Source organism: Camelus dromedarius, chromosome 2 (assembly GCF_036321535.1).
Source record: "Camelus dromedarius isolate mCamDro1 chromosome 2, mCamDro1.pat, whole genome shotgun sequence".
Lineage (NCBI taxonomy): Eukaryota > Metazoa > Chordata > Mammalia > Artiodactyla > Camelidae > Camelus > Camelus dromedarius.
In genome coordinates, this window is record NC_087437.1 from 71,336,041 (window position 1) to 71,361,296 (window position 25,256).

At 35.6% G+C, this 25,256-nt stretch overlaps 1 protein-coding gene across 2 annotated transcripts in view; it reads right to left on the reverse strand.

The window, feature by feature from the left end:
• The window catches only part of GRAMD1C (GRAM domain containing 1C), an 86,708-nt gene that overhangs the window by 39,269 nt on the left and 22,183 nt on the right, over positions 1-25,256 (reverse strand). For both annotated transcript variants that reach the window (XM_064495168.1, XM_031455526.2), the window contains 4 exons: positions 24,129-24,213; positions 15,132-15,235; positions 14,396-14,491; positions 8,765-8,845 (listed from right to left, as the gene is read on the reverse strand). In XM_064495168.1, the coding sequence (XP_064351238.1) occupies positions 8,765-8,845; positions 14,396-14,491; positions 15,132-15,235; positions 24,129-24,213 (366 nt within the window). The remainder of the gene's footprint in view (positions 1-8,764; positions 8,846-14,395; positions 14,492-15,131; positions 15,236-24,128; positions 24,214-25,256) is intronic.

Below are 25,256 nucleotides of genomic sequence, written 5' to 3' on the forward strand. Positions count from 1 at the left end.
GGAGTCTACTGGAGAAGGCTAGATGACAGGCCTCCAAAAGGTCTCAAAGGTGACATAACCTTGATAAATTGACCACTATTTGGAGGAAGGCCTCAGCACTGTCAACATCCCACAGGAGCACTCAGAGTGGCCGACTTAAACGAGCCACACTCACAGGCTGCATGTACATGCTCTGTAGTAAATACACTAATGCATAGTAGGGAAAAGATCCTTTCTAGATTTCAGATTTCAATCATTCTACCATCCAGGTGCCTGAATACCTTGGAAGTCAGACTATCACCAGAAATGTGCATGATAAACATGGAGTACAGCACAGGTAGATAGTTTTAAGGGACAATTTACTGTGACACTGGTAGGGCCTGATGACTCATCTCTGTATATTTTTCTAGTGATCAAAGTCTGCCTCTGTGATTGCTTTTCTGTCCTAAGTCCTAAATTCTCAGCCTAAGTCTGGCCAAGCATCCTCCAGATTGACATATTCTTTCTGTATACATACTAGTACAATTAATCAACTATTTTAAACTCTTTTAACCCACTTGAGAAACAGGATACCCTTCTGTCATCCTTCAATCAGAGACTCCCAAAATAGAAGCTGGAGAGACATGTAACAGAATTTGGAGAGGGAGGGGTTTGTATACATTGAAAAAGCTCCCCTCATCACCTCATCCCTAGTCCTGACACATGCCCCTTCCTTCTGCCCTTTGGGAATAAGCCTAAAAGCCATTCTGTCTCTTTAAGCTTTATAATTTAAAATGAGCACAGATTTCTGCTCTACCAGGCCCTGGATTTAAATATTCACTTTCAAAATGTACTCTTCAATTTCCATGAAGAGCTAGCTTCCTAGTAGCTCCCATGTACTGGCAAGAGAGACTGCTATTATCTCTCTGAGAGAAAAATAGTGCAAAATGAATAATTTGATTCTGTACACATCCTGCCTATATTATTAGTATCAGTAATCCCAAATCTAATAATACAATAATATCACTAGAAACAGAAAAGTATTAATGAGGCTGGAGTAGCATGCTGGGGCCAAATCATACAGTCCCTACATAAAACTTTAAAATTTTATTCCAAGGGTAATGGGTATTAAGCAAGAAGCTAATACTAGCAGGCATACATGTTAAAAAAACAAAAAAATAAATAAATCTGGCTTTAGTATAGTTCAGAGGTCCAAAAACTGTTTCTGTAAAAGACCACAGAGTAAATATTTCAGGCCTTGTGGCCCATTCAGTCTCTGTTGCAACTACTCAACTTTGCCACTGCAGTGTGAAAGCAACCACAGACAACACAGAAAGAATGAGCATGGCTGTGTTTCAATAAAATTTTATTAATGGACACTGAAATTTGAATTTCATATAATTGTGTCATGAAACATAATTGTAAAATCACTTCTACTTTGTGGACCATGCAAAAACAGGTAGCAAGACTGACCTGGTACAGAACATGGAAGGGGGAGGGGCTTAAACACAACAAAATAGTGGAGGAATCAAGTAGGGAAGGGCCTAGGGACTCATCTTAAACCAAGGTTCTATAAAAAAAAAAGAAAACATCAATTGTTTGTTTCAAAGAACGGAGCTGACACGCTCTTCTGGCCCTACAAACCCCAAATACTCAATGTGCTATCTAGAGAAGGGTGCCAAACTCAAGGGTTGTGAACTAAGTTGAAGGGATATCAATTACAGCATGAATGACCACGGTGACAATGTAAGCATGTCTAAACATTGAAGACTTATGGCAAGCTAAGCCAAATATCTGAAATAAACTGTTCTTTCTGAAGCAATGCATCAGAGGAACCTAATGAATGAAAAAAAAAAATGTACTTTTAAAAGCATTCTTTGCCAAAAACAAAAAATGAAATGAAATTTTTTTTAAAAAAGCATTCTTTGAGATAAACAACAAGGTCCTACTATACAGCACAGGGAACTACATTCGATATTTTATAATAACCTATAATGAAAAAGAATATGAAAAGGAATATGTATACATATGTATATATAACTGAATCACTATGCTGTACACCAGAAATTAACATATTGTAAATCAACTTCAATACGTCAATAAAATTTAAAAAAGCATTCTTTTTCAAAGGCATTATATTTGCCTCCAGCTTTTTTTCCTTTTTGTGGATTTATTTTACTGAAGAAACAAATACACACAAACACACATACATACACATAGAGTTAAAATCACTCTGTTGTATTAATCTTAATGGACTAATCTTTTATCTAGATTAATCTGCTTTGTTTTTAAGGCCCCCTTATGCAAGAAGTAAGCAAAAATCAGACATATTTACTTTTATTCTCAAATTCCTTCATTATATCAAAATCCGGTAATAAATATAATATTCTAAATTTAAATCTTCTAAAAATATTTTGAATATATGTAAAATTTATTATTCACATTACTTGTCTTACAGAATTTAGTTGGTCTGTATATTTTATGGATTTTGATTTTTTCCTTCTTTTTAGAAATAGTATTACAAAAGATCAAGAAATCTAACCAATGTGGCTTTATTTCTTTAAAAAAACTAGAAGACAACTGAGACTTGTAAAATTACAAACAATATTGAGACTACACGAAGCACCTAGCACTATGTCTGGCACCTAATACTTCATAAGTGAGAGTTACTATTATTGTTATAGATATTAGTATATTAAAAAAATGTTCTTCAAAGATCACTAGGAAGGGTAGTTTTGTTGTTGATTTTATTTTCTAATTCCTTTTCTGGGTGAATTCTACAGAGTTTAAAATTCCAATTAGGATAATTTTAAAACTGAGATCTCACCTTAAACTTTCATTAAGTTCTGTATAGCACTTAACATATAGTATATGCGTAAATGTGGATTTTTGTCCTACCATAGAGCAGAAATGGTCATCGTTCTATTTATTAAAATGAGAGCACTGCGTCTACTTGGAATAGAATTGCATGTTCAACATTAAAGATAACCAAATAATCCAAAGATCTGAAAGGTAGAACTACCGTAAAAATATTGATACTCCTCTGAGCACATCAAGAACACAGCTGACATCAGGATCTTTCCAAAGAGGGTTAGATTTTACTTCCAGTCGGTTGACAGCGTTTATCCGCTATAGTGGCCTCAGGAGAGTCCTGGAATTCCCTCTCTTCCTCCCACTTCAAAGAGGTTTTTGTTTGTTTGTTTGTTTTTCTTTTTTCATTAAATTTCAGATCTCAGTTTTCCCCCTGGCTAAGCCTGCACTTTATCACTTCCCTGGAGGTATTTGTTTTCCTGAGGCTGCATCCCAATTTCCTCACGTGCAGTAAGCTCGAAAGTGATTTGGAGAGGCCGCTCTGATCCAGCGTATCACCGAACGTGGGATGCGGTAGCAGCTCCTTGTTAGAATTAAATAATGCACCCGGGGTATTTCCAGAGCAATCAAAACAACTTGGTGTTTGGGGTAGAGTTAGCCATGTCCCTATGGCAACATTGTAGTTTTCAGCCCTATGCCAGTAAGAGCAGCCATCTGTAATTATGATGATGCGTCTGAACGCGGCGGGCCTGCAGTTGCGGGGCGGAGGCTTTCCGCAGCACGACCTGGAAGGGCAGAGTGGGGCTGTCGGGCCGCACACCTCAGTGCAGCGGTTTTGTGCTCTTGCAGTTGGCTGCCAGGCACTGCTGGTCCCGGCACTCGCAGGCCTGCCAGCCTGAGCATCTCCCAGGCCAGGAGCATGGGCATCGGGCTCCGAGGGAGACTGGGCGCCCAAACGCCAAGAAAGACTCAAGGAAGTGGGGGTTGGTCTTGGGGCTGCCCTGCCAGCCTTGTCTGTTATGCAAGGGAGGGAGGAGGGTCTGTGCTTGGCACGCTTCCCTACACGACCCGCTTCTCTCTTCTCTCTCTCCTCCACCTCCCGACTTCCAGGTCACTTCGCATAGTGTCCCACTCCCCCTGCCCCTCCACCCCACCCCTACCCTGAACTCCAGGAAAGTGAAAGCATCTGAGCAAAGCACTGTTTGAAAGAGCCAAATCTCAGCAGGTTCCCTAAAGTTTGAAAATTCGTTACAGCATTCAATCCTAAAATCCCGCAGGCAAAATTCGTCCACTCCAATGAGGGGCTTATCTGGGGAGTGGTGGGGAGAGGTCAAGTTCCCACCAGTGGTGTTTGAGCTCTCACTGCAGAGGAGCCTTTCTTATCAGCTGGAAAGCTCTATTCTTCTCCCAAACCAGTTGTTTCAGTAACAGCTTTACTTAGATATAACTCACAAACCATAAAATTCACTTTTCTAAAAGCATACAATCCAGTAGTTTTTAGCATATCCTGAGTTGTACAACTATCAGTACTAATTTTAGAATATTTTCATCAACCCAAAAAGATGCCCAAATTCATTAGCAGTCACTCCTCATTCCTCCCTCCCCTGGTCACAAATTTATTTTCAATTTCTATGAATTTGCCGATTCTGGACATTTAATAAAAATAGAATCATCAAATATGTGTTCTTTGGGGACTGGCTTCTTTCACGTAGCATAATGTTTCAAGGTTTACCCATGTTGTAACATGTATCAGTACTTCACTCCTTTTTATTGCTAAATACTATTCCATTGTATGACTATACATTTTGTATATCTGTATGTACACTTTCTTCTGTTAATGGACATTGAGGATGTTTCCATTTTTTGGTCACTATGAATAAAGCTATGAATATTTTAGTACAAGTTGTTGTGTGAACGTAAGCTTTCCATTCCCCTGCATAGAAACCTAGAAATGGAATTGCTGGTTCATATGCTAACTCTATGTTCAACATTTTGAGAGACTACAAAACTGTTTATCAATTTTTTCAGTTTTATGATGCGACATCAATGCATGAGCAGTCCAATTTATTCACATCTTCAACATCTGCTAATCTGTCTTTTTATTTTAGCCATTCCAATGGGTGTGAAGGGGTATCTCATGGTTTTGATTTACATTTCTCTAATAGCAAATGACACTAAGCATCTTCTATGCACTTGGTCATTTGTATAACTTCTTCGGAGAAATTACTATTTAAATCCTTTGCCCATTTTTAATTGGTTATATGTCTTTTTCTTGTTGAGTTGTAAGAGTTCTTTATATATTCTAGACACAAATACCTATCAGATATATAACTTGTACATATTTTCTCTCAATGAGTTAGTTGTCTTTTTCCCTCTTTTAATGGACCCCTTCAAGCACAAAAGTTTTTAATTTTGATGAAGGCCAATTTATCTTATTTTTTTCTTTTGTCATTTGAGCTTTAATGTCCTATCTAAGAAACCAATGTCTAATCCAAAGGGCTTGAGGATTTACAGCTACAGTTTTTTCTGAGGGTTTTATACTTATAGATCTTGCACTTAGGTCGATGATCCATTTTCAGTTAATTTTTGTATATAATATGAAGTAGGGGTTAAAATTTATTATTTTGCATGTAGATATCTAGTTATTCTAACACCATTTGGTGAAAAGACTATTCTTTCCCCCATTGAATTGTTTTGGCACCCTTGTCAAAAATCAATTTATGATTGGTTAAGTGTAAGATTTTATCTCTGGAGTCTCAATTCTATGCCATTAACCTGTATATCTAGATTTATGCCAGGAGATATATTGCCTTGATTACTGCAGCTTTGTAGTAAACACTGAAATCAAGAAGTGTAAGTCCTCCAATGTTAGGAACAGAATTGTATCCCCCTAAATGCACATGTTGAAGTTCTAACCCCCAATATGATTATACTTGGAGATGGAGACTTTAAGGAGGAAATTAGGTTAAATGAGGTTGCTGTGGACTGAATTATGCCCCCCCCCCAATTCATATGTAGAATCCCCAAATCCCAATGTGATGGCATTTGGAGATGGGGCCTCTGGGTTCCAGAACTCTAAGAAAATAACTTTCTGTTGTTTAAGCCACTCTATGGCATTTTGTTATGGCAGCCCTAACAGACTAATTTATCCAACTTTGTTCTTCTTTTTTAAGATTTGTTTGCTATTGTGGGTACCTTCTATTTCCATATGAATTTTAGGGTTCACTTGTCAATTTCTACAAAAATACCAGTTGGAACTCTGATAGGGATCACACTGAACTGCAGGTCAATTTGGGGAGTACAGCCATCTTAGCAATATTAAGTCTTCCAATCCGTAAGCATGAGATTCTTTTCGTTACTTAAGTCTAATTTCTTCCAACAATGTTTAGCAGCTTTCAGTGTACATGTATTATACTTCTGTTAAATGTATTCCCAAGTATTTTATTCTTTTTTGATGTTATTATAAACTTTTTAAATTTTATTTTCAGTTTTTTTATTGTGAATATATAGAAATACAACTTATTTCTGTATTTTGGTCATGTATTCTGCAACCTTGCTGAACTTATTAGTTCTAACATGTTTTTATTGGTGCTCTTAGAATTCTATACATACAAAAACATGTCATCTGCCAATGGAGACAATTTTATTTCTACACTTTTAGTCTGGATGTCTTTTACTTATTTTTCTTGCCTAATTTCTCTGGCTGGAACCTTCAATACAATGTTGAATAGAAGTGGCAAGAAAGAGCATCCTTGTTGTGTTCCTGGCCTTAAGAGGGAAGCATTATAGTCTTCCACCATTAAATATGCTAGCTATGAGCTTTATGAGGTTAATGAAATTCCCTGCTAGACCTAATTTGTTTTGTTTTTTAATCATGAAAGGATGATGGGTTTTGTTAAAATTTTTTTCTGTACTGATTGAAATGATCACGTCGTGTTTTTGTCCTCTATTCTAATATAGTGTATTATATTGATTGATTTTCATATGTTGAACAACCTTGTATAAATCATGGCATATAATGTTTCTTGTGTATTGCTGGTTTTGGTTTGCTACTATTTTGTTGAGGATTTTTGTGTCTACATTGAGCATAAATACTGGTCTGTAGTTTTCTTGTGGGGTTCTTTGTCTGGTTTTGCTATCAAGGTAATACTGGTTTCATAGAGTGAGCTGGGAAGTGTTACCTCCTCTTTTGTTTTTTGGAATATTTTGTGAAGGACTGGTGTTAATTCTACTGTAACATATGGCAGAATTCACCAATGAAGCCATCTGGGCCTGTGCTTTTCTTTATAGGTAGATTTTTTTATTACTAGTTCAATCTCTTTCCTTGACATAGGTCTATTCAGATTTTCTATTTCTGCTTGAGTCACTTTCAATAGTTTGTGACTTTCTAGGCATTTGTCCATTTCACTTAGGCTAACTAATCTGTTGGCACACAATTGCTCAGAGAATGAACCCTTTATTTTTGTAAGGTCAGTAGTAATGTTACCACTCTTACTTCTGGATGAAATCATTTTAATCTTCTTTTTTCTTGGTAAACTTAGCTAAAGGTTTGTCAATTTTGTTGATCTTTTCAAATAAAGAACTTCTGGTTATGTTGATTACCACTATTTTTTATCCTATATTTCATTAATTTCTGTTCTAATCTTTATTATTTCCTTGCTTCTACTTGCTTGGAGCTTCACCTCTCTCTTTTTTTCTAATTTCTTAAGGTGGAAAGTTAATTCAAGATCATTCTTCTTTTTTAATATAGGTGTTTATAGTTATAAACTACCCACTAAGCACTGCTTTATCTATATCTCATAAGCTTTGGTATGCTGGGGTTTTTTGCTTTCAGTTAACTCAAAGTATTTTCTAATTTCCCTTGTGATTTCTTTTTTCACCCCTTGGCTTTCTAGGAGTGTTCTGCTTTATATCCACTTTTTTTGTGTGAATTTCCCAAATTTACTTCTGTTACTGAATTCTAATGTCATTCCAATGTGGTTAGAGAACATATTTTGTATTATTTCAATCCTTTCGAATTTATTAAGGCTTGTTTAATGACGTAGTATATGGCCTCTCTCCTGGAGAATGTTCCGTGTACACTTGAGAAGGATGTATATTCTGTTATGAGTGGAATGTCCCATAGATGTCTTTTAAGTCTAGTTAGTTTATAGTGTTGTTCAACTCCTCTGTTTCCTTGATCTTCTGCCTGGGTATTCTATATATCAGTGATAGCGGGGTACTGAAATCTCCCAACAATTATTGTTGAATTGTCAATTTTTCTCTTCAGTTCTGTCAGTTTTTATTCCATGAATCTTACAGTTCTCTTATTAGATGCATGTAAGTGTACAATTGTTATGAATTCCAGGTGGATTGACCCTTTCATTATTACAAAATCTTCTTCCTTGTCTCTAGTAATTTTTATCTTTCAGCCTATTTAGTCCGATATTACTATAGTTACTCCAGCTCTCTTTTGATCATTGTTTGCATCGTGTATCTTTTTCCATCATTTTACTTTCCATCAATTTCTATCTTTACCTCTAAGGTGTTTCTTTTAGACAGCATATAGTCAAATCATGTTTTTTTCATTCATTCTGCTTACCTCTGCCTTCTGCTAGAAGTGTTTAATCCACTTAGGTTTAACAATTTAATGTAATGTCTGCCATTTTGTAATTTGTTTTCTGTGTCTTAGGTCTTTTTGTCCCTCTATTTCTCCATTACTGCCTTCTTATGTGTTAAACAGATGTTTCTAGTGTGCCATTTTCATTCCCTTTATGTTTCTTTTACCATATTTTTAAAGTTATTTTCTGAGTGGTTACCCTGGGGGTTACAATTAACATCTTAACTTGTAACTATGGATTTTATGTTACTTCAAGTTTCTTGTTGGAATTTGAAGAGTCTAGTCAAAATTAACTCCATAAAAATAAAAAGGAGCTTTCAACTCACAAACACTGTTTAGGTACACATTGGGAGGTCGCTGTTATAACAAGCACTCACCTCTGGTGTGAACACTTACCTTGTCTAATAGTACGTTCTGCCACAACCTAAAGATACTGAGGTAACTTCTATCCCTGGCACCAAAAGATGTAAAGAAAAACTGCAAAGACAAATAATACAACAATTTTAGCATCATGGAAAAAAAGGGGAAAGTATCTGTCACAATGGTCTGCTGGCACTTGCTATGGTCAAAGCAAACTAGTAGGTCACCACTGCCTACTTCATATACTATTTTTGTTAAACTTTTTGTTACAACAGAAGAAAAACAGGTAATTGGTGCATGAACAAATTATTTTTTTAAATTGTGCCTTACACCAAATACAATTTTATCAATATTTACTAGGGAAAGGAGCTTGAGATGGGTAGCTATTTATGTTTATTGTAGTTTAACTATTAAAGTCAATCTAAGTAAACTTATGAAAAAATTAAAATTTTATTTATTCTGAACTTTGCAAAGAGATATGATATGGTGGCCATTTGAGTCAAATATACACAAACAATAAGAAAAAAAATACAAGTGGATTTCAGAGATAGATTTTTTTAAGTATCCTAATTCAAAATTATATTATCTTCTAAAAAATCCAGAAATACCTAATCTCAACTGATTATAGATACAAAATCCCCATGTTAACACTAAACTTTGATTTACATGTTGTAGAAGAAAAACAGCATGTTTCAATCTATAATCCCATGTTGGCTTTTAGCCCTATCTCTTCCTCTGCATATAACTGATTTTTGCAAAGTCACATCATAAAATAGGATTTTATGAGAAAATATGACAAGTGGCAGCACTAAATACAGTCTCTCAGTGTACCATCTCTTCTCATCCCCTAGTTAGTGACTTTTCAGATTGGTTATTTTTAGGAATGAGAAAGCCCAGTTCTATGTTTGATTTATTAAATAAAATGCCAAACAAAATTATATTTGGGGTATTTATACTTTTCATAGAAAGATTTTCAAGTAATATTTGCCAGTTAATAAATTGAAATCTTGTTTATATAATATTCTTCAAAAAGCAAAACTTTTGATAACAGGGGCCCATATATCTGGGAGCTCTTCCAAATATAATTGCATATGTAATATGGGATCTAATGATCACTATTTACTATTTACTATTTCCTTTTCTTAGACCAAACTGTTTTGCTTTTTGTATTTTAATCACCTTACAACCTTGTATGTACATATACAGATAAGAAAAATGTCATAGTCCACCACTTTTCACCACGGTATTATGCTTACTAATTCCCTCTTCTTAAACTAAAGGCCTTGCTATGGACTTTATCCTCTCTGTACAGAATCACATTTTCAGCTCTTTAACACTCCCATCTTTCTGGGTAATCTATGTAAATTGCCATCTTATTTTATTCCTTGTTATATATGTAATTTTAAAAATTTATTAATAAATCTTGATTCAATAATAAGCTTAGTTTGGAAGGAGTTCTGGATAATGACATCTCTAAGCCGCTGGGGCACAGAATGTGTGTTAAAACCTAAGACAACTAAAAGTGCCCTGATTAACCTTCCTTTAATCACAGAGTACATGGAAGGGATAAATATTTAGTAGTGTAGACTTTTGTTCCCATGATGATGGGAAAAGAGATCACCGAATCAATATAGTGAGGTAATCCGGACCAGGGTCTCTGCAAATAAACTACCTGGGTTCATGTGCCGGCTCTACCACTTAGTTCTATGACTTTGAGTCACTTTTCTTTGGTTTCCTCATCTACAAAATGAGAATAATTATACTAGCAATTTTTTTGTGAGAACTGAGAAAATATATGTAAAAAACTTAATACAGTGTCTAGAACAAGTATGTTCAGCAAATCCTAGTTGTTATCATTACTGAAGTTAAAATGCTTGACCTTGAAATTCCATTACCTATATGAGAAAGAGACACATGTGAGCTTAAGAAAGCATGGTCAGACAGTTCAGTGCAGCACTACTTGTAACAACAGAACAATGGAAATGAACTAACAGTCAAGGAAACTATGGTAAGTCCGTCCTATGAAATATACTATATAGCACTTTAATAAACAGAGATGGGCCTATCCTATGTGCTAACCTGTGATGCCAAGAGATAATGTTACACTATTTTTTAAGAAAAGAGAACTGAAGAATAACATGTAAAACACAGCATTTACTTTAAAGACAAAGCAAAACTATATGCTTATGTAGATGCATACATACACGTAAGTACAAAGGAAGAAGGTCTGAAAGGTCTGAAAAGATACATACCAAACTGATAACAGTATTTGCCTTTAAAAAAGCCAGGCAATCGGGGATTACAGGCATGGAAGTAGGATGGTAGTTTTTGAATTGTTTAATGAATTGTTAGCAATGGATATCTATGTCGACAAAAACTCAAATTAACTATCAAGCTAGAAAGAAAAGAGAGAATTTTATTTGAGCCAAACTGAGGGTTATAACCCAGGAGACAGTCTTTCAGAAAGCTCTGAGGTCTGTTCCACTGGTCAAGCATTAGAGATATGGTTAGACAAAGAATGATGTATCACATTAACAGGTTAACATTATAAATAAAGTTAATCAGAGATGTTTGTTCAGGTGTGCACGTACAGAGCAAGCCTTTAGGTCTCTGCAACTCCCTGTACAGGATGGAAAGAGAAATAGTAATCTTAAAATTACAGTGCTGACGTCTGAAGAATGGGACCATTCTTCTCAAAGGCTGGTTACATCCTCCTGCCTTGAGGAGGTCTGGTTAATGTGTAATGCAGGTGCACACCAGACACCGGGAAAGGCTCGTCCAAAATGGGTGTGTAGGTGGTTGTTATGTGTGTTTCAGTTCTGATTTAGTTTGACTGTCCTGCCATAAAGAAATTTATGATTTTTCCTCATCACATATATTAATTGTAAAATTAAGAATGTTTATTTTAGGTCTTGTTCCCTTCCCTTCCACCTAGAAGAGGAGGCGAGGGGAGGGGAGGGGCAGAGGAGCTGCAGTAGCCCAAGGCAGGTTGTCAGAACCAGACAAAAATGAGAAGCAGTCTGCAGAGAAGGGCTGCCCTGTGTGGAGTGTCAGAGCCCAAGGAGGTAAGAATGACTTCCACATATGGGGGTGATCTGGAGCACAGCATGAAAACAAGGATGGGGTGAGGGGCACAAATCAGAGCCCAAGGAGGGCGACCATGGAATGGGGGAGCCTGGTGTGGATGTCCAAACCCAAGCACGCTGAACAGTGTAGCCATGGACAGGGCGCCCACCAAGGCACATCAGAGCCAGAGCGGGCAAGGGCAACGCAGTGTGATGGAATCCATGAGGAGGATTTGTGCTGGGGAGTCAGAGCCCAAGCAGGGTGAGGAGGGCAGCTGCGCACGGTGGTGGACCAGCACAGAATGTCAGAGCACAAGCAGAAGACGGAGGGCGTCCCTCTGGAGCGGTGACCTGGCGCAGCGTACAGGGAAAACAGGGAGGGTGCTCGGCAGGGGGTGTCACCCCAAGCAGGGTGAGCGGAGCTCTCACGGGATGGGAGCACCCGTGTGGCAGTGGGATGGGAAGCAGCCTGACTCAAAGTGTCAGAAGCCAAGCGTGGGGAAGGAGCAGCAGGGGAGGTGAAGATGGGTTACTGATCAACGAAGTAAACATATTAAGGATAAGAAGAGGCTGGTTTGTCTCAGTCAGAGAAGGGAGCTAAATACAAAAGGAAGAAAACAAAAATGAACTCTGTGGTGTTGCACTGGAATTAGAGGTACTGGTGTGAACTGGTGATTTGTCATAGACAGACAGGTAGGTAGGTAAACACAGATGTGTAAGTGGGGATATATATGTATGTGTATTATGTGTACGGGTGTGTAATTTATATATTCATTGTATATCCCCTTGTTCTGCCCATTAGAGGGTTCAAACAGTGACACCTCAATAGCAATGAACACACTGGCTTCTAAAAATCAGTCTCCCCTAAAAGAAACCAGGACTACTTAGAGAAATGGCTGATTCCAGGGCTGAGGCAGGGAAGGCCTATATAACATCTTATGCTAAAAACCAAGGAAATGTTCAAACAATGCTGGGAATAGTCAAAAGGACACAAGAGCCAGCTTGAGGGAGCTCCCACTGACCAAATGTGGGACAATTTTAGCGTCAAAATAAATAATAATGGCATTTATTCACTGAATAAAGTAAGAAACTATGAAGTCATACTGATATAAGCAAGTGAATAAATTTAAAGTTTGATGAGGTATAGTATATTTACATAGTTTCAAAGTAGCTTACCACAAAACGCTATTACAAAGGAAAATAGTCTAACTTTACAGTAGAATCTGAAGACACCACCTCATTCAAGTGATTAAAGTGAATATCACCAGTAATGGTAGAAATTAAATCATGTACCATCTAATGGGATGCAATGGAAAGAACAGAGCATCACTTCTGTGTTATTTCTGCGAAAATTGCATGACCTAAACTTAATCATAAGAAAAAAATCAAACACAATTGAGGGACATCCTAGAAAATAACTGACCTGTAATCTTTAGAAGTGTCAGGGCACAAAAGTCAAGGAAAGACTAAGAGACTAGCCCAAAATAAGGAAATTAAAGAACATGACAACCAAATGTAACATATATTTCCAAATCGATCTATCTGTTATAAGGGATATTACTGGGATAACCGAGGAAACTGAAGGGGGTTTGAGGATTGGATGGTGATAACCATCAATGGTAATTTCTTGAATTTGATGGTGATGTTGTGGTTATATAGGAGAATGTCGTTGTTGGAAGTACATGCTAGACTATCTGGAGTGATGTCTGGGATGATGAGGCTTCAGAACGTTATTGACAACTTATTCTCAAATGGTTCAGAGGAGAAGAGTTCTCTGTACTGTACCCGGAAGTGTAGGGATGAGATCGTTTAAAAATAAAACTGAAAGTTGAAAGCTCATGTGAAAGAAACTTTACAAGATTAAAATGTATCATGACAATGATTCAATCTCGATTGTGTTTCTCTCCCCACCCCTACTCTTTCCTTTGTCTCTTTCCTCTTTTCTCTTTCACTTCATTCCTTCCTTTCTTCTATCCTCCCTTCTCCATAATTCCCTTCCATACTTTCCTGTTTTTCCTTCCTTCCTTATTTCTTTCTCATCATTATGTTTCTAATGTCACATACAAAGCTCTTACTAATTTTCCAGGTGGAGAGAGAAAGATTCTTCATACCAAGAAATGATGGATATTGTAGTGGATAATAAAAAATGATGGCAGTTAAAGAAAGTCGCCATTCTAAAAGAAGACTGTAATGATCCTGTGCTTATTTGTATGTTACCAAATCTCTGTTCACCAGAACCACTGGTTTTCATTAAGTTTCTATTGTGCACATATTATTGACTCACCAACAATCACAGAATTATTAGGGTGTTTAGAAATAATAAGGATGTTCTGATAATGCTTACCCTATCCACCTCTAATAATGAAGAAATGAAAAAACCTGGGAGAAAGTGCTCTGTAAACTATAAAGTACAAAAAATGTTAGCTGTCATTTAAAGTTAATCAGCAACCAATAAGTACACAGAAATCTAGTATTAAATACAGTGTATCTCTATTAGATATTCCTAACTCCAACAATTGCCTATATTCCCAACACTGATGACCAGTATGAGGCAGATTTTCTCCACATCATGTAATAAGGCAAAGGCAGAAACGTTTTTCACCTTTTCACCCTCTGTAACAATCTGGATAGCATTCGGGATGAGTCGAGCAGTTTTCTCCTTGGTCATGAAGGTTATGTTCTTTAAAGCAATAGAAATCTAAACACATAACAAAGAATGAAAAATTGCAAAATGCATTTCTCAGAAACATATACAACACAAAATACCAACATTACATCAATCTAATCCAGAATATTCAGGCGAAAAACCTGAAGGAGTTAATAAGCACAGGCTTACATTCTCTGAGAAAAACACAGTAAACAGACATCTTCCTTTCAGTAATTTCCTCCATCAGCTCCTATATCTAATATTAGGATACAGTGTGAGAAGACACGTGGGTGTTTATGTTCCACATTAACACATACACACAAATACACAAGCAAAATTCAGTCTGTCACATTTTATGTTCCACATTAACACATACACACAAATGCACAAGCAAAATTCAGTCTGTCACATAAGACATGATTTTGGCAGCCAAAAGGAGGTATATTCAAGCTTTTTTCAACCTGAAATCTCTTTTCCCAACTATATTAAATGTGTACAAATGGAGCTCAATGTATTAAGAAATATATATTACACACTTACACTACATATAAATATATTTGGATGTATACAAGTATAGATATATAAATACAAACTTGCTTTGAAATCTAATTACATTATTTTTAAGCTGGCTGGATACATTTCTATCTATGCAATTATCTGTATCAGCAAATCAAGTGAAAATATGTCTTACTGTAGTTTCCCATCTGAAGATGTTGCTATGGAAACAAAGCCAGTTTTCTGAAAGGTATAGTCGTCCCTGAAGCAAAATGTCCCTCTGAAGAGCACAAGCATAATCTACATACACACAAAAAAAATAAGGAACAGGTTACTTACACATACCAAAAAAATCTGGCAACTTCGTAAATCTTACACTATTTTAACACATGGAAAGTCATCGCTCTATTCATTAGCTAATTCATTCATTCATTCATTTATCCATATACTTCAGGCACCAAACACCAGATAACCAGATATTTTGCTAGTTGCTAGGGTTACCGGAAATGGACCTCACCTTCATGGAACACTGTCTAGAGGGGAAGGCATACAATAAAAAGAAAATACAAAAATAAGTATAATGATCAAAATGTGGACAAAGCTGAGACCATATAACAAGGGGTGTACAGGTATGAGGGATGAGGTAGGGAGAGAATATTCAGAAAAGTTCTCCAAAAATGTGATCTTTAAGTTGAGATCTAAAGATCAGTAAAGGGTCAGCTGGACCATGCTGGAATAGCATGTGCAAAGGCCCTGTGGTATGGGGGGAAAACAGCACCTTTGAGCAACTATACAAAGACAGATCTCTTTCACTAGAGAAGCTGGAGAAGCTAGATCATGTAAGGTTTCACAGGCCATGGCAGACTCTGGACTTTATGAAAAGCCATCAGTGAATTTTAAATGGAAGGGACATGGTCAGATGTAAATTATTAAAGACTACTTCAATCACACTGTGAGAATGACTTCAGATAAATCCACTGGAACTTCAGGGGGAAACTGATGATGACTCAGACCAGGAGAGGACAGTGCTAGAGAAAGAAGTAGTTAGATTCAGAGGTATTTAAGGGGTAGTACTGATGGGGAATTGGTAGCTAATTAGATACTGGGTAAGGGTAAAGGAAGGAGCAAGGATAACTAAAAATTGTATACATTTTAAGTTACTTTCAAATTTGATCCTCCCTACCTCAGCACAAGCGTCCAGCAAAATCAAGAGTGCTCTGACAAATGCCAGTGCCTACCAACAAGTTAATACCATGCCTCTAAGATGAAGATCTGGCTCTGCGGCTAATGTAAACAGAATTGCTAAATTACTGGTAATACAAGATATAAAGAGCTTCTATGAGGAGATTTAGGCTAACAGAAAATTTTTAAACTATATAAAATGATTAGCAATTTTAGGAAAAAATTATTGTGGTTATGAACTTCAAAATATTTAAATGTGGTCATGTTAAATTTCTAAGCAAATACTAAAAATTGAGCAAAGGAATTCAATCTTTCACAATGCTTCCTTCAGCAAAATAAAACTGAGATGCCACCAAACAAACAAACAAAAAAATCCTAGTAAATAATTGAGCAAATTGAGTTACCCATTTACTAGTATGTATCTCTAAAACAGGGGTTAGGCTAAAGGTCACTTGAGGTATCCTGAAATTTTTGTCTAAATCACTGAAACATTTTATTAATTAGATGCTTCTCAACCATCATATCAGAAATACTTGGCAGATTTATTAAAATACAGATAATAGCTAGGCCCCTTCCCCAGAGTTTCTGATTAAATATGTCTGGGCTCAGACAAAGAGTCTGCAGTTACAGCAAGGTCCCAGGTGACGCTGAAGTTGCGAGTCTGTGGACCACACTTGGAGAACCACTGCACTATTTTACATTAACTCTATTCACAGCCACACTAACTAACTGGATTATTTCAACTGAAGACTATTTGATATAGATTGACAGACTTTTCTCAGTAGTTTTTTTAAAAACAGTCTCCCTAAAACAGGTGTGTTTTGTTGCAATGTACTTATACCTCTCTAAAATTGATTTTTTGTAAAATGGCTTCCTAGCAATATGTCCTAAGCAAAAAGTGGAAAATTTTTTTTAAAAAGCAGAAGGATTTTACTTTTTTTTTTTTTTGCTCCCAATTTCCCTACAGATAAACAAACATGCACCACAGTAACAATCAGCACTTCAGAAGGCAACATTCTACCTGACTTGAGTCATATTAACAGTCTGATTCATCTACAATGGAATAAGAAAATAACGTGTGTCAAAAATTGCTTTATGGATTTTATAACTTTATTATTGGTGGTTGGAAAGTTAGAATTACATTAAGAAAATTAACCAAGCAACATACGTCACTTTAATGTGTGTGTTAACATCAACTCACAAGTTATCACATGATCAACTTCAGCACAACTGAATAGCTCCAACCCTTAAAGATTTACTTTAATAACTATAACAAAGAATACACTGGAAACATGTAAGTGTTACAGGAATACAGATGGAGTGAATCAGCACCATATACTTCCACAGTAAGCTTGCACAATAAGTAGTATACACATATTTAAATGAACAAGATGCACTATTCAGTTTTACAGAAGAATTTAGGCATATCTACATGAGGGAAATGACAATGAATTAAGAGAATATGTTTTTTAAACAATCATGTCAGGAAATACATATCCCAAAGTATTCTTTCCTAGCAGCAATCATCTTTGGTAGCCCAATGAAGCTGATACAGCTTAAGACTCTTTGGAACAACATTTTTAGGACTGCTTTGAGATTTAGTACACAAAATACAAAAGATAATCATTCTCATTTTTTATATCTGATGTTGATTTTTTTCCTTTGCTTTTTACCCGAGAAAACTGTAAAGGTAAATACAAATTGAAAAAGAAAAAACTTAATTTTCCCTGGTGAAAAGAGAAAAAGACTCTCCTCCTCTCTTGGAGTATTTTCTCTAGAAAACTTGTAAATTCTTTCTCTGCACCTTTGAGATGCAAATCTCTTTAAAAGCAAAAGAAGCCTCCTGCCAATTTTATAACACAGGTAAGTTTTCTCCAGGACCTGTGAGCCATCTCTTTCAAATGTAAACATCAGGAAAGATATGACCCATTTCTGTCAGTGGGTGGGAGCCTAACTTCTGAGGGCACCTGGCTCCAAGTTGCAAAACTAACTTGCATCATTAAGATGTGAGTTTTTTTTCCTTTGGATAAAGTCAATTAGCTAACACAGTTGCCCCAATTACCTGGTGAATTTAAGATGAACTGATGTGACATATGGTGCTGTCAAGTCCTCTTTCTTGAGGACTAGTTATCATTTATCTTTAGAACATGTGTAATGGGTTGTATCCACCTGCCTATATAAAAGGGAAAGATTTCTTTCCGCCTTTACAGTCTCTTGCAGATCCCCTGTGATGCACATCACATTCTAAATTAATGTTTATTCAATAATAAAGCAAAGTGTTTCCTTTCTCTTTTACTTTTGTTAGAGAGGTTTTCTGGGTTGGCAGGATATTTTGTTTTTAATTATATTTCCCCAACACAACATTTTCCAGCATGAAAATCTAGGTTCTTCACTCATTTAATCAGAGAAATTAAAAAATGTTTTGAGCAATAACATCACTGAAGTAAGCATCTGTTCCTTCCAAGGTGAATACATTCAAAACGATAAACATATTTAGAAGTGTAAACACTTATTTTAGTACAAAACTAGTACATAGACCTTCTTGATGAAGTTGACATGGGTTTACTTCCCCTCCTTCTCCAAAATTCCTTTGAAATGACAGGGAAGACGTATAAAAGAGATTCAATTTATAACAATGCTGAGGGGTGGGTATAAGAACGGTACATAAGCCAACTAGCAGTTCTAATACATTCTTAGAAGACAGAAAGTTGATACTAATGGATAAACCAAACAGAAAGCCTCAGCTCAAAAAACATACCAGAGAAGTCTGCAGTAGAGACAACAGCCACCCTTCCCTGTGCCACCGCAGAGATTCCACACTTAGAATCAGCAGGTACAAAGAGGGCTGGTTAAACCAGGGACAGGTATCGGGTACCTGACCGGTGAGCTCCATGTGGGAGAGTCAGCCACACTCACGTCCTCCAGCAAGGTGGAGTTCCTATAGCTTTGCAGCTTCAGCATCATTTGGTGTTGTCAGTTGTTTTCATTTTTAATTTTAGCAGTTCTATTAGGTATGTCGTTTATTTAACTGCACTTTTAACTTGCATTTCCCTGTAACAAATGATAGTGTGCAATTTTTCATACACTTATTTGCCACCCATATATCTCCTCTGGTCAAGTGTCTGCCCATTTTTTACTAGACTGTTTGTGTTCTTACTATTAACTTTTAAGAACAGTTTCTATTCTGGATAGAAGTGGGTTTTTTTTTTTTTTTTTCAAATCAGATAACAACTATTTTCTCCTCGTTTGTGGCTTGCTATTTTCACTCTTCATACAGCATCTTTTGCATAGCAGAAGATTTTAATTTTCATAAAGTGCAATTTATCAGTTTTTCCTTGTATGAATCATGCTTTTGGTGCTGCATATAAAAAGTCACTATCAAATCCAAAGTCACAGAGATTTTCTCTAGAAAAACCCAGATGTTTTCTTGTAGAAGATCTACAGTTCAATGTTTTATATTTATTCATGTAAATGATCCATTCTGAGGTAATTTCTGTATAAAGTGTGAAGTAAACATCAAGGTTCATTTCTCCGCATATGGACATCTAATTTGTTCTAGCACCATTTGTTGAAAAAACTAAATCTTCTCCATTGAATTGCCTTTGTTGCATCTTTGTCAAAAATCAGTTCACAGTATTTGTATGATTTTATATCTGGGCTTTTTTCTGTTCCATTGATCTAAATGTCAATCCTTTGGCAAATCGCAGACTGTCTTGATTACTGTAGCTTCATAAGTCTTGAAATTGAGTAATGTGTGTCTTCCAGCTTTGTTCTTCTTTTTCAGAATTGTTTTGGCTATTCTAATTCCTTTGCTTTTCCATATAAATTTTAGAATCAGTCTGTTCCTTCATCCACAAAAAAGCTTGCTGGGATTTTTCACTTGAGAGAATTAAGACCTTAACAATATTGAGTCTTCCAATCTAAAAACATTTATTTAGACTTCCAATATCAATGCATTACAGTTGTCAGCATATAAAGCCTGCGTATTTGTTAGATTTATACTTAAGTACTTCTATTATTGGGAGGTTCTGATGTAAACTGCATATTTTTAATTCCAATTGCTCATCACTCGTATAAATGAATATGATTCTCTTTTACCCTCAAATGATCTTCAATCCTGAGACGTGACTAAACTCACTCATTAAATCTAGAACTTTTTTTGTAGATTATCTGAGATTTTCTACATGAATAATCATGTCTATTTCCAATAAAGTTAGTTTTTTTCCCTATTTTTCTAATCTGTATATGCCTTTTATTTCCTTTCAAGTGTATTGCACTTACTGCACTTATGACGTCTAGTATGATGCTGAGTAAGAGGAGTGAGAGAGTACATCTTTGCCTTCTTTCTAATTTAAGGTGCAAGGCATCCACTCGTTCATTATTAAGTAAGCTGTCAGATGTAGCTTTCTCATAGTTAATTCTAAGGAGGGTTGAAGAAGTTCTATCCCTAACTTGCTGAGAGTTTAATTATGAATGAATGTTGAATTTCATAAAATACTTTCTCTGCATCTATTGAGATGATCACGTGGTTTTTCTTTCCTTTTTTTTTAATTGAGTTATAGTCATTTTACAATGTTGTATCAAATTCCAGTGTAGAGCACAATTTTTCAGTTATACGTGAACATACATATATTCATTGTCACATTTTTCTTTCGCTGTGAGCTACACATGGTTTTTCAGTTAGTTTGTTAAGATGATAAATTACATTGATTGATTTTTTTTTTTTTGGTTTTTTTTGTGTGTGTTGCACTAGTCTGGAATTCCTGGAATGAACCTCACTTGGTCATGAACCACAATCCTTTTAATAAACTGATGGATTTCAATTGCTAATATTTTGTTTCAGCTTTTCATTTCTATGTTCATGACAGCTATTGGTCTTTCTTTCCTTGGAATGTTTTTGTCTGGTTTTGGGATTTTCCTAATACTAGTCTCATAAAATGAGTTGGGAAGTGATCCTTCTTATTTTTGGAAGGGAAGATAATAGTTTTTCCATAAATCGTTGATAGATTTCACCACCGACATTATCCAGGCCCAGAGGTTTGTTTTCCTTTCTTTCTTTCTTTTCTTTTTATTTTTTGGAAGGTTTTTAAGCTACAGATTCAACTTCTTTAATTCAAACTATTTGTTTCTTCTTAGGTTAGGTTTGGTGGTTTGTATTTTTTAAGGAATTAGTCCATTTTATCTGTTGCCAGCCATAAAAAAGCTACAGACTAAAGGGAACTTGATGAAAGATGAGGGGTGAGAGGATATTTAAAATATATGAAAGACCACATAAGCCAGCTTTACTCCAAGGTCACTGGAATACCATCCATGAAGGGTTTTGATCTGATCAGATCTGCACTGTAGAAAAACCTCTAAAGCTGCAGTACCAAATAGATTAAAGGCATGGAAAGCTAGGGCAGAGATCAGTTAAAGGCTTCTGTAGCATATACTAAATTTTATTTCCAGATAATATTTTATATACATAAAATATGTATATTTTTAGTTGTCTTGGCAACTCAAACTCAACATGTTCCAAATTAAAATACTTGTCTTCCTCCAAGATGTTACATCTTCCTTTGTACTACTTCTGTATCTTGTTAAAACTGCTCATGTCACCCTGAATCTTAGTGATTTCTTTATATGTCTGCTCTCCCACCAGACTGCAAGTTCTTCAGAAACAGCATGTGTCTGGCACATAATGAGTGCTAATAAATGTTTATTGAACTAAGTTATAAGGTACAATATTGTGGATCTGAAATAATACTGAGTTGTTTTAATAAATGAAAGGTTAAAGTTAGGACATTCTGTTTCAGAAGACAGTGATCCAATATATGGTTAAAGCTAAGAACTTAAAGGCATTTGTACAGAATGATCCCAATGTTATATTTTAATTTTATAGGTGTGTGTGTCATTGACATTATTTCTGAATAATACAATTGTAAGTGGCTTTGGATTTCTACTTTGTAAATGTTGATATTTTCCAAGTTTTACACAATGAACAAGTTTATTATAACAGTGAGGAAAAATATAAAATGTAAATTTTTGAAAACATATATACACACTAAAAGATGTTCAGAAATTTGTCTATAAAATATTAAACAAAATTACACATAGGTAGTAGGATCACCAATGATTTTCAATGTTTTATATATATTTTTCTATATGGCTTTAATGCTTTATCATGAGTATGTATCACTGTATCATCTGATTAATTTTTTTTAAGAAAGCAGTGATGAATTTAATACATTTCATAAAGTTTTCCATGAAAAGTCATTGATTTCAAGTGACAAACTGGCAAGAAACATTTGCAATACACATGAAAACACATATTTTTTAGCATCTAACAAGCTATTACAAATTAAGAAAAAGAAAAATATCCACTAGGAAAAAAATGGGCAAAGTTTATGAAGAGAAAGTTTCATAGAAAAAGAAATACAAATGGTTTATAGACAGATATTCAACCTCGCTCATAATTAAAGAAATGCATATTTAAATGCCATTTCTACCTACCAAATTTTGCCTAAGCAAAGTTCCTGTGGTGTGGCACAACAGGAAGTCACCTATGCTGTTGATGAGAATAAATATTGGTGTAGCCTTTTTGAAGGACAATTTGGCAATAATGTAAACCTTTTAAATGCTCATTACCTTTTTATCACAATTCCACTTCATGTAATTTATCCTACAATACATGTGGCACATGTGTGCCAAAACAAATAGACGAGAAGTTTCAGTGTAACACCAGTAGTAGTAGTGAAAGACAGGAATCAATCAAAATGTCCATCAGCAGGGGATTTGTTAAACAAATTATGGTACAAAATTCATTCAGCTGACTACTAGGCAGCCATTAAAAGAATGAACTAGATCCATAAGTAGTGCTAATAGAAAGAGCTCTAAACAAGACTGAAAACAGTAAGAAGAGTGTGCACCTGTTTAAGTTCTGTTAGGAATATATGTACATTCTCCTCGTTATACATGCAGAAAATTTCTGGAAATATATATAAGAACTTGCTAAAAGTGGCTACTACTCAAGAAGAAGGTCAGAGTGGTCTTGGTTGGAAGGGCCATGCACTTTTCACCATACACTCTTATGCCATATTTGAACATTTTCTCATGAGACTATTACTTCCCAATGTTTTTAAAAGTTGTTTTAATTCATTACTATGATATTTAAAGAACTGAACTCTCTAGAAATTCAGTTACACTGAACTGAATATTGACCAACAGCAGCAGAAATTTGAGAAACTCCCATGAATAAATGGTTTAAATGAAGTATACACTAAAACTAAAACCTTGCTCTTCATTTTGATTGTAAAGAATCTATATTATGCTTATATGCAAAATAAAGCACTTCTGTAAGAACTATGACTAAGTTTTCCTCTTAAAGCTTATTTCAAAAAAACTACCTGAAAGATTACATGAGTAATGATAAAGCCTTAAAAATTTATAAAAAATGCTCTATAACCGTTAAGGAGCACCTTTTTCTGAGGAAAGGTAATATATATTAAACATCAAATTTAAAATTTCCCCATAAAACCACACGAAATAAGCACCAGAAGAAACTGACAAATAATTTCCTCTTAGGTCCTAGTGATTACAGTTGACCCTTGAATAACGTGGGTTTGAATTGTGCAGGCCCACATATATGTGAACTTTTTAAAAATAATAAATACTCCAGTACTACACAATCTGTGATTGGTTGAATCTGTGGATGTGGAACCACAGACACAAAGGGACAGTGGATATGGAGGGCTGACTGTAAGTTATACATGGATTTTTGACTCTGCAGAGTCAGCGCTCCTAACCCCCTCAATGTTCAAGGGTCAACTGTACTTAGTATTTCAGAAATCACTCCTCCCCAAATTACAACTCAGTTTTACATTGCCTAATTACAAATAACAAGATGCTGCTTATACTGAAAAACAATTTCTGTTGAGTATAAAGACTTAAACTTTCTACAAATACTGTCACTCATCAGCTCTATTTTGATGAAGTAGTAAAGTGGTTTTTTGTAACTTCCTGTCTTTTTTACCTGCTATCAGCTTCTCTGTATCAGGTAGGTGTGTGAACTGTCTTTTATACTCCTCATTCCTGTCTTTATAGGTGGAACTTGAAATCTGCAACATAAAAAGATTAATTTTCTGTTTAATTATAATCTTCATTAAATGAACTATAGTCTCTTACAAAATAACAGTAAAATGGACTTTAAAATTATATGCTTTTTATGCAATATTTTGTATGCCTTTATATGAAAAAACACATTTTAAAAAACACTTCAAAAAACACCAAAAGAAAGCAAAGGATGCTTCCAGGATGATGGAATGAGGAGTTCAGCAAATCTTCTCTGTAAAATCAAATATATAGCTGAAAAAAAAAACTTGTCAAAAAACAATCATCTCAAATGACTGGAAACTGACCAAAGGCATACAATCAGCTGAGAAATATGTTCTCATGAAAATCTACTGAAGTTGTGTGTGAACATCAGAAGTCTGTGACACTGTTTTCTGCCTGCTCCCATTACCCTTCCTCCCCCACCAGTTAATTCAATGTAGTAGTTCTACAAAAGTGGAACAGGCCATGAAAACTAGCAGCTATGGTGACAGAGGGAGGCTGAGATGATTCAGAGTGGAAAACAGAAACCTATGCCCAGAAGTAAAAGGAAAAATTCTGAAGCTATCCAAGTAAGTGCAAGGTTGAAGTTTCAACTAGGACAAAAAACAAGTAGACTGTCAGATTAGTAAGGGGCTTAACAGAGAGATCTTGGAGGAGAGACAGCCATAGATGAACTTGATAGACTCTCCATGTACTTAGCTAAACAGAGACTACAGGCATGTGTAACAGAGAGTGGAGAAATCCCAAACTATCCACGCATTCCTGGTTGGAGATACAAGAAGTCTCAGGGGAACATAAAAACTGGGACAAACTTGAAAAATGACCTGAACTTCAAATACATTACCCAATTACCCAATACACAGATCTGTCAGCAGAAGGGAAAAGCCTTACTGGCTCTATGTGTTTGAGCACTATTTCTGACCAATCATTAGCTGACATAAAAGGTGACCACAGGAAGCCAGTCTTAACAAGAAAACAACAATAATAATAAACTGAGCAAAGACATTCTCTTCCACATAATTTTACAGATTTACTCTACACAAGTTAC